The sequence below is a fragment of the Psammomys obesus genome, unplaced genomic scaffold (genome assembly GCF_907164565.1).
Source record: "Psammomys obesus unplaced genomic scaffold, mPsaObe1.curated_primary_1811, whole genome shotgun sequence".
NCBI classification, from domain to species: Eukaryota; Metazoa; Chordata; class Mammalia; order Rodentia; family Muridae; genus Psammomys; species Psammomys obesus.
Window position 1 is genome coordinate 830,008 of NW_026588368.1, and position 10,356 is coordinate 840,363.

General features: G+C 50.1%; 1 protein-coding gene across 2 annotated transcripts in view; it reads left to right on the forward strand.

Annotated features, from left to right (window-relative positions):
* Window positions 1–401: 401 nt before the first annotated feature.
* Tsen2 (tRNA splicing endonuclease subunit 2) overlaps window positions 402–10,356 on the forward strand; it is a 34,527-nt gene continuing 24,572 nt past the window's right edge. The window contains exons 1-5 of one of the 2 annotated variants that reach the window (XM_055604220.1): window positions 402–449; window positions 1,174–1,294; window positions 3,544–3,829; window positions 5,794–5,875; window positions 8,552–8,588. In XM_055604220.1, the coding sequence (XP_055460195.1) occupies window positions 3,641–3,829; window positions 5,794–5,875; window positions 8,552–8,588 (308 nt within the window). In that variant the 5' untranslated portion in view covers window positions 402–449; window positions 1,174–1,294; window positions 3,544–3,640. The remainder of the gene's footprint in view (window positions 450–1,173; window positions 1,295–3,543; window positions 3,830–5,793; window positions 5,876–8,551; window positions 8,589–10,356) is intronic. The other variant, XM_055604221.1, reaches the window with a different exon arrangement.

A 10,356-nucleotide genomic window follows, 5' to 3' on the forward strand; every position in this document is an offset into this window, starting at 1 on the left:
ACTGAATAAACCCCATGTCACATTTAGAAGGTCAAGGGCAGCCTTTTGGAGCGGGTCACATCACATCTCATCTGTGAAAATAGATTTTGTGTGGTAACCAGGAGGCAGTGAGCACTTATAATCAGAGGCAGGGGGATCTCCGTGAGTTCAAGGCCAGCCTAGGTTACATAGTGAATTTCAGGCAAAGGCTATACAGTGAGACCTGTGAAACCTCAAATGAAAAAAAAGAAAGGATTTTGTGGGATTGCTGTAAGGATTACAGCGCGATATATTACTCGCTCGACCTCATTACATGAAACAGCTGCTATACTGTGCGCAGGCGCGCTGCGCTAGAACGCGGGCCGGTCAGTTCTACGGCTGCGCGCGCCTGTTTTTGCGACCGCACTGCTTGACGGCTGCTGCTCCGCCCTCAGGTTGCCTGGTAAGGGGGCGCGCGTTGCTGCGGGAAGGTAAGGCTGTCGGGAGGTCGGGAGCCGGCGTGCCCCGTGTGTTCTGTGCCCGGAGTGTGAGCGGCCTGTGGCGCGAGTGGGATCGGGGCTGGCTGTCACTCAAGCGCCCCTGGGCACGGCGTCCCGCGGGCTGCGGAGCGCTGCGCTCTCGTTGACTAGTGCCGGCTGCCCCAGACCCAAGCTGGTCTGCCGTGGCCCTCAGCCCTGCACGGTCCAGGAGCTGTGCAGTGGGGAACACGGATACGAGTGTGTTTTCAAATAATCAGGAGCCCACGAGGGCTGAAGAGGGGGCCCAGTTGGCAGCGTGTTTCTGTTCCCAGCACCGCATCAAACCAAGCGTGCTTTTGCTCGCCTGTAATCCCAGCGTTTGAGAGGTGGGGGCAGGAGGGTCAGCTGTTTTTAAGGCCATCCTCAGCTATGTGTCAAGTTTGAAGCCTGCCCGCGCCACGTGTGGCCCATCTCAGAAAGTAAACAAAATAAGTGCTAAGAGACCACGGGTGAGTTTTGCCTCCACCCCTTTCTTTATGGTTAGTGCTTGGATTGACATTTAGAAGCATCTAAAAGGGTTTGGGTTGACCGTTGGTTGTGATGGTTCATGCCTATAGCCACAGCATTTAGGAGGCAGGAACAGAAGGAACACAAATGAGTTTCAAGCTAGCCAAAGCTGTATTGCAAGACCTTGTGTCAGCAAAACCATTTTTTTTTTTTTTTTAATGAAAATTAGGCTAGCAGATCAAGGGAAGAATAAAGGACGGACCCTGCTTTTGATGAACAGAAATATGCTTTGTGGTGCTTTGGCATAGGGCATGCCGGGTTTGGGAAGTGAAGAGTAACAATCTTTGCAGGTACATTCAGCCCCTGAATCTCTTCTCACCTGTACAGTGGGAATAAGAGCAGTGGTTGGGCTGGGACTATGGCTGGGACTGTGACTCCTCCGATAGGTCCCTTTCTTTGAATGAGCCAGACCTTGAGTTCAATCCCCAGCAGTAGGAAAAAGCAAGTAACCGCCTCTGCATCCAGTCCTCCAGACCACTGACCTGGTCTGCTCTACCCTGTGCATATATACCTGCATATATGTATCTGCGCTACGACATGCAACACTGAGTCCTTGTCTCCCCAAGGAAGCCAGAGGAGGGTTATCTGATCCCCTGGAACTGGAGTTGCAGGTGGGTGTAAATCACCACGTGCATGCTGGGAATTGAGCCCAGGTCTTCTGGACGTGCGTGCAGTGCACTTAACTCTGCCGTCCACTTGTCAGCTGTTCCAGCTCTTCCTTGGTCTGTGTTTCTCTCTGTCCTTATTGAAGTTCCTGGCTTCATGAGAAGTTCCGTGAAGCTGTCATCACACCTTGGCTAAGGCTTGTCATCATCATCATCGTCGTCATCATCCTGCCTGTATGCCATGTCTGTGCACCACATGCCTGCAGTGCCCACAGAGGCCAGAAAAGGGCATTGGATTCTTGGCACTGGAGTTACAGATGGTCGTGAGCCGCCATGTGGGTGCTGAGGATGGAACCTGAGTCCCCTAAAAGAGCAGCCAGTGTTCCTACCACATCATTTCTTTCTAATAGTCATTAAAATGTTAGAGCCACCAACCTCCTCAGGCGAAAATCTCTATTGCCTGATGGATGCTGGTTTGAAGGCAAGGGCACCCAGATCCTCAGTTGTATTTTGTCCTTTGTGAGAGGACATGTGGTTGACTTTAAGCTCCATGTAACCTCTCAGTTTAAGTCCTGTGCAGACCTGACCCTAGATAGCTGCAGGTCCAAATCCCACACACACACATACAAACACCTGACAGCAGCATCTGTCTGTCAGTTGGAGTGTATGCATTTGCATGGATGGGCTGTGGTCCAGCAGTCTTTCTGCCATTAGCTGGCAGCAGCCCTGTGTTACATCTAACTTGCGTGTGTGTGTGTGTGTGTGTGTGTGTGTGTGTGTGTGTGTGTGTGTGTCATTTGTTTTGTCTCCTAAGAGTCAGGGTAAGACCCAGAGCAGAGAGGTCTTGACTTTGTCTTCCTTGGCTCCTAGGTAATTTCTTACCTGGTTAGTGGGTGTGCAGCATCTTGCTCAGACCATAGTGTACAGATGCAGCCTGTGCCTGAGCACAGACCCGCAAAGAGAGCCTGCACTCTGGACCCCACGGCCCTGCAGTTATGCGGTGCCATCATTCACAGGGCCCTTTATAGGCCTCCCTGACCCAGATGTTGCCTTGACTATAAAATGGCATTGCCGGCACTCGCTTCATAACTGTAACCACCAGCGTACAGGTGGTGCCGCTGTGCCAGGTCCTGTCCCAAACACTATGAGCCATGGCTTTGAGGAGCGGGTTTTTCTCCCCCTCTACAGAGAAGCTAAAGCCCAGAGGCCTCGGGACTTTTGCCCAGTGTTTTACAGCTAAGCAACAGCGTTGTGGAAGCTAGCACACAGCGGAGAGTACAGCACGGCCAGTCTAGTGGGAGTCTCTGCACCCACCTACTGGCATTCGATGGAACGTGATTGGCCCTTCAATGACAGTGTCCCTGCTGTGATTCACTGATTTCCTTTAAAAGTGGGAACCAGGCATGGTGACTCACACCCCAAATCTCAGCATTTTGGAAGTAGAGGCAGTGGACCAGGAGTTCATGGCCATCCCCACCTACATGGTAAACCCAGGCTCAGCCAGGACTACAAGAAACCCTGTTTCAATAAAGCAAACAGAAAACTAAACAGAACCCCTCAGAACTGACTGCCCCGGGGTGTATGATGTATCTTAAGGTTGCTCTTCAGAAGGCAGAGCTCTGCCTAGACCCAGCCTGCTGAGGACACGTTCTTGGTTTTATCTTTGTATCCCCAGTACCTCTGAGTGTTAGCATTTCCCAGGAGACACTGAATGTCTGTTGGTCACAGAAAAGAAAGTATGTTCTCCTTAAGGGCAGGGATTCTTAGAGCCTGTGGCTAGGCCTGGTGTCACCAGCTCCAGCAGAGATGATAGCACGGGCTCCTTGGAGGTCTTGTTGTCTGACATCCCCCTGGTGACCAATCAGTGCGATCGTGGCCCTGTTACATGGCGTCTTCTAGTTCATTGTTTTTACAAATACTCTGCTTTCCCCCAGAGACCATGTAAATCTGGTTCTGAGTGTGCTGGCCCTGTTGGTCTGTGGTTACTGACTGGTCCCCCTCTCGCCTCTGGAGACCTGTTACCTTTGAAAAATGGCAGAGGCAGTCTTCCGTGCGCCGAAGAGGAAACGAAGAGTGTATGAGAGCTATGAGTCGCCACTGCCTATCCCCTTCGGGCAGGGCCAAGGGCCGGGGAAGGAATTCCGGATATTCCGAGCTGAAATGATTAGCAACAATGTGGTGGTGAGGGGTGCAGAGGACATGGAGCAGCTATATGGGAAGGTAAGCCCAGACAGCTTCTGGTTCCTTCCTGGTGACACCCTGAGCAGCCCCTTCCTGTTCCAGGCTCCTCCCAGAATAAAACCATAAGCAGCAGTTCTAAGACCTCCACAGTAAGGCTGAAAACGAGACATGCCCAGCCACAAATCCACATTCCAACGTCACACAGGGTGAATCGGTGTATATTAAAGACAAGTAAGTTAAACAAGGGTACTGAGTAAAAACTGAAGCTCACCCCCACTGCCTTCTGACCCTTCCCAGAGGTCACCACACAGTGGCACAGGGTCTAGCTCCTAGGAAGAGCCAGGACCTGTGCAAAGGTCTCCAACATCTCTGTTCTCCTTGCTGGGGACTTGCTGGATGAGGACAGCTTCTAGTTCCAGGAGCTATCAGCTTCAAATGACACTAGTGGCTTGCTTCCCCTGGCGCACCCCAGCCCCAACCCCCCCCATATCCTTTTTATTGCTCAGACATTTTAAAAACCAGCCTGGCTGGGCATGCTGGCACATGCCTTTAATCCCAGCACTTGGGAGGCAGAGGCAAGAGAACATCTGTGAGTTCAAGGCCAGCCTTGTGTACAAAGCAAGTCCAAGACAGCCAGGGCTACACAGAGAAACTCTGTCTCGAAAAACGGGGGTGGGGAGGACCAGCCTGGTGGAGAGATGGCTCTGCAGTTAAGAGCAGTGGCTGCTCTTCCAGGGCCCCAGGTCCTATTCCCAGTACCATTATGGAAGTCCACGACCATCTATAATTTCAGTCTCAGATGATCCAACACCCTCTTCTGGCCTCTGAAGGCACCAGGCACACATGGTATACAGATAGACATACATCCAGGCAAAAGACTGATAGACATACAATTTAAATGAATGAATCTTAAAAAGTGATTTTTTTTTTTTGAGCAGTCTGAGGTATAGCTTAAAACTATGAAGATCACTCCTCCTAAGGGTACCTTTAGTTCAGTGACATTATAAAGTTGTAGAGTAGTTTCCTACCACCACAGTCCAGTTTTAGTGTTTGTTTGGTTGGTTGGTTTGGTGCTGGGTTTGGGCCAAGGGCCTGGGATTCTACCTCCGAACTGTACCTGCCTTCCCCACTGGAAGGTACATAGCTGTGACACTGAAAACTGTTCCCACTCCCAGCTCAGGACAGCTGATGGCATCCTGCCCTCTTCTATCTTCTCTAGAGTTTACAGTAAGGTCAGTGGCCTCAGCCCTGGGGCCCTGGTGCACTAGGGCCTTGTTGGGTCCTGTCTGCCTACAGCTCCCTGCTGAAGCCTTCACAATGTATATGGTGAAATGAGGCTTTTCACATGCTGGATAATTTTTGATTATCTTGTTGTTATTTTTTTTTTCTGTTTATTTACAATCAAAAGCAGGGAAAGTATGTATCTGGGGGGAACCAGCAGGAAAGAGAGGGACACTTCCATTCCAGAATAGGAAAAAAAATCCAAGAAGGCCTTTGTCTGCAGTGGGCACAGCTCCCACTCCCAGGCACACTGAGTTCCTGAGCCACGTGTGAGAAGAAGCTGCCCCTGCCTGTTCGGGTGCCTCCAGGATACCAGACACAAGCCAGAGCGATGCACCAGGAGATAGATGAGCTGGTGCTGAGAGCCTTGGGGCTACAGAATAAACGCAGAAATAAAGTACACAAGGACCTAAGTTGAGACGCCAGCATCCATGGGAAACAGTCAACGCTGACCACACGCAGGCATGTGCTCACATGTGCCTTCGCTCCCATACATGCCTACATACACCTGCACTCCCATATGTGCCCCTACACATACATGGGCACACACGGGCACGAACGCCGACGTACAAGGCATGCACGTGTGCGCGCTGCACACACACAGAGAAGTGGGAATGTGTGTTCATTAGAGAATCAGGGAAACACGAGGCCGATGAACAGCTCTGCCCTGCTGCAGTTGCGCGCCCACCAACCAAGCATCAACCATGTCTTCTTCTCCGAAGGGTTACTTTGGAAAAGGCATTCTTTCAAGAAGTCGCCCGAACTTCACCATCTCCAATCCCAAGTTGGCTGCCAAGTGGAAAGGTAAGCCATGCAGCTGTCATTCGGCGCCTACATGCCCTGGTAAGATGTTAAGTTCTGGAAAAGAGGCAACACCGACAGTGTGTCTTCCTGGAAGAGCAGCTACAAGGATTGTATCAAAACAGCTATATGTTCTGTATTAGGGTTTTCTTAGAATGTCTCACTACTAGCCCAGGCTGGCCTTAAGCTCAGGATCTCCCATGTGCCAGCAAGAGGATCCTTATGGTTCTTGAAAATGTGTTTCCCTCAAGCAAGGACCATCTATGGATATAACATAGAACTTGTGCTCGGATGTGGCCCATGGTAGCTCAGTAACCAAGTAGTTTTCCAAAGTAAGGGGAACAAGGCCTATTTCTAACAGGATCTCAAGGGCAGGCTCTTTGACCTCCCCCCGCCCAGGGGAGGAGCAGTCCTGTTAGGCCACAGAGGAGGACTTTGCAGCCAGCCTTGAAGATACCTGATAAAACAGGGTCAAATGAAAGGGGAGGAGGTCCTCCCCTATCAGTGGACTTGGAAAGGGGCAGGGAGGAGACCAAGGAGGGAGTTGGGGAGGGGGAGGGAATGAGGGAACGGGATATAGCTGGGACACAGAGTTAACAAATTGTAACTAAAAAGAAAAAGAAAAATTTAAAAAAAAAAAAAAGTTTCCCTTCTGGAGCTAAAAGTCTTACTCACAATACAGGGCCCTGACTTCAGTCCTTGCTCCTCAAGAGACAGGAAGTTATTTGGGCTTTTTTGTTAGGCCTTGCCTGGCAGGATGCCGTGTGTAGGAAGTTTTGCCACCCATGTTACTATCAGAATGAGCTTGGTATTTTATTTGCAGATGTGGAATTTACATTAACCATGGCACTGTGAAACATACTAACGTGGGGCTGGTGGTGAGACAGGTTGGCAGATAAAAGCACTTGCCATGATCCTTGTGAACTGACTTAGATCTCCTGGACCCTGTGTTACTCAGAGTTCTCTAGAGGAACAGGACAGCATGTATATATAAGATATATATGTATATATGTGGGAGCTATTCATATATATATATATATCCAATGGTAATAAATAATAAATATATTAAATCCCACACACATTAGAGTGGCTTATAGGCTGTGGTCCAGCTCCTTCAACAGTGGCAGTCTTGTCTCTGGACAGAAAGTTCAAGAACTCAAAAGGCAAAAGAGGTGCGGTAGGGCCCAGGATAGAGGTCAGGCTTTGTAGATCTGCCTTGGAAAGGCCATCGATGACAAAATCTAAGTATTTCAAAGTAATCCTTCTTTTGTAGAAATATTGGGGCTGGAAAGAACACTTACTATTTTTAAGAGCACTTACTGTTTTTACCCAAAGCCCAAGCCCTGCTCCCCAGTCACAACTCTCTGAACCCACTCTCCAGGGGGTCACACTACATCTTCTAGCTTGTGCAGATGCGCACACACATAAACACACAGAAATAAGATTTTTGTTCACAACGGTACACACCTTTAATCCCTGCATTCTGTAGGCAGAGGCAGGCAACAGTGAGTTCAAGGATAGCCAGGCTAAATAATATGACCCTGTCTCAAGATAGATAAATAAATAACTGCCTTTTTTTTTCTTTTAATCAATTGACTAGGTGTATCCAATTGGTATATAACTACCCTGGCAGTAGCTGTCTTAAGCAACAGTCACCCACTGTTCAGCCTTCATGGAAGAGACTTTGTCCATTTTCTCTTGTCAGAGTACCTCTGCTTCATAAACCACCCCAGAATCCATCTGTCCTTCTCAGCAGATTCATTGTCTCCTCCCTAGGTGTCAAGCTGAGCAGCCTCCTGTCAAGCCTTCCGCCTACAGATGAGCCGTATTTCAGTCAGTGTTCTGTTGCTGTGAAGAGACGCCATAACCATAGCAACTCTCATAAAAGAAAGCATTTAGTTGGGGCTGGCTTACAGTTCAGAGGTTTAGTTATCATCACGATGGGAAGCATGGCAGCATGCAGGCAGACATGCTGGAACAGGAGCTGAGGGTTCTATGTCAAGATCCACAGGCAGTGGGAAGAGAAAGGCTCTGGGCTTTTTGAAACCTCAAGGCCTGCCCCCAGTGACACACTTCCTCTAACAAGGCCACACCTATTAATCCTTTCAGATAGTGCCACTTCCTGGTGACCAAGAAAAAATCTAAATCTATGAGCCTGTGGTGGCTGTTCTCTTTTAAACCGCCACAAGGCTGAGTTTGGGGAAGGAGAGAACTTTCCTAAAGGCAGAATGAGGGGGGACTAGGAGTAAAAGCTGAACTATTGAATGACCTGAGAGACACTTTAGAGGAAAGGGCTTGTCCTACCTGACACCCAGAGCTGGAGCTGGACCCCCCAGCTCTGTACCCCAAACCACACCACCATCAAGGGTCTCTCCAGCCACAGAGAAGGGAAGAGGAAAGCTAAGCTCACACACACAGCCTGAGCATTCCGATGGAGGAGCTTTCCCCTCACATACTTGTGCTTCTGACCTGGGGCTCTGAGGGTCCATCTGAGCCAGCAGGAGGGTGTGAGCGCATGAAGGACGGTGGCCGGGGGCTGCCTGTGGCCGATAGACACAGTCGCCATCCAGCTGTGTGTTGACTGTGTGGATCTTGAACTTACCTGTCTTAGGGTGTTAGTGAGGTTTGTTCCCTCTAAGGAAGTCTGTCTGGAACTAATAGAACGTCTTTCTGTTCCAGGTGTGCAGACAGACATGCCTATAATCACCTCGGAGAAGTAAGTGAGGGTTGCCTTGGCTTTGGTGCAGCTGTGTCTTCTGGGGTCTAGGGTTAGGTAGTCTGTGATAACGACCCTTGTACCTTTGTTTTCTCCTGTTAGTAGATAATGCTTGAAAACTGAGTCTGAACTTAATGTGGCTTAAATCCCATCAGGTTACTCTCCCAAAACACCAACTGTTGTCATGTCTACATTGTGTTTTAAAGTCCTGAGATGCTGGGACTTGGGTTCCCCTCCCAGCCGGTGTGGGTCCTGCCTCGCTTTACACTACAGGGTCAAAGGGTTCCACAGAAGCCCTTGTCAACAGCTCTTAGACATTTTGGAAGCATTCCCCCTGACTCCACAGACACCCATATGATGCCCAGCTAATCCCAGCATATCCATGGTCCTGCCCATGCGGGACCTCTCCCAGATTTTCCCCTCTACATCCCCTCTACCGCCCCCAGTAGTGAGCCTGTGGCCCCCTTCTCTGTGCCATCTCTCACAGGCTTGGGTTCAGAGTCAGTTCCAGGACATCAAGGCCAGACCTTGCATCTCTCTGTAACCTAGACTTAGTGGGCCCTTGATATGACCGGGACCAAGTGGTGGCTCAGGCCTGTGATATCAGCACTGAGACATTAGGATTGCTGTGAGCACAAGGCCAACTTGATCTACATAATGAATTCTAGTCTAGCCTGGGCTACAGGGTAAGCCCCTTGTCTTAATGGCCATATTGTCTTGCTGTGATAAAAACCCATGACCAAAGCAACTTGGGGAGAAGGGAGTTTATTTGATTTATTTTTACACATCACAGTTCATCATAGAAGGAAGTCAGGGCAGGAACTCATACATGGCAGGAACCTGAAGGCAGGAGCTGAGACAGAGGCCATGGAGGAGTGCTGTTCACTGGCATGCGCCCCATGGCTTGCTCAGTCTGTGTTCTTATAGAACCCAGGACCACCAGCCCAAGGATGGCACCACCCACAATGGGCTAGTGTTCCCTCACTGATTAAGAAAATGCCCTACAGGCTTGCCTACAGCCGGACCTTACAGAGGCATTTTCTTTATTGAGATTCCCTCCTGTTAGATAACTTGTAGCTTGTGTCAGGTTGATGTAAAACTAAACAGCACACTGCTTGCTCCTGAAACAGAACAGGTATCTTTCATCCCAAACCTCGTTGTCTGTATGCTCTAGTTCAGATCCCAGACCCTTGCCGAGTCCACAGTGATGGTCACACTTTCTAGCTCGCAATGGCAGCCTGGCGACCCTGTGCCCTGCTGGCAAGCATAGTATGGGGAGGGGCTCCCAGGCTAGGCTTGGAGTGGGACTTACTTAGAGCCTGGCCGCGGTGCACAGGGCACTGCACTCAAGGCTAGGATTCAGAAAGAGGGTAGGGGCTGTGAGGACCCCTCCTAATCAGGCTCGCTCTGTAGATGACGGGGGAGTCCCACCTCCCTGAGAAACGTTGCTCATCACCACTGCAGTGTCTGCAGTGTGAGGGGCCAGAAATGCTCCCTCAGCCCATGGCTGTGTCCTTCAGCTGCCGGCCCAAAGGACCACAGACCCAGTGACTTAAGACAACAGAAATAGATCTTCAGTTCTAGAAGCCAAAAGTCCAAAATGCAGGTGTTGGCAGGGCTGCCTCCCTGTGGATGGCACGGAGGACCTCTGCCGACAAGCTCAGCTTCTGGTAGTGCCTAAAGCTCTCAGTGTTCTTGGCCAGTTCCTGCCTCCAGCTTTCTGTGTGTGTGTGTGTGTGTGTGTGTGTGTGTGTGTGTGTGTGTGTGT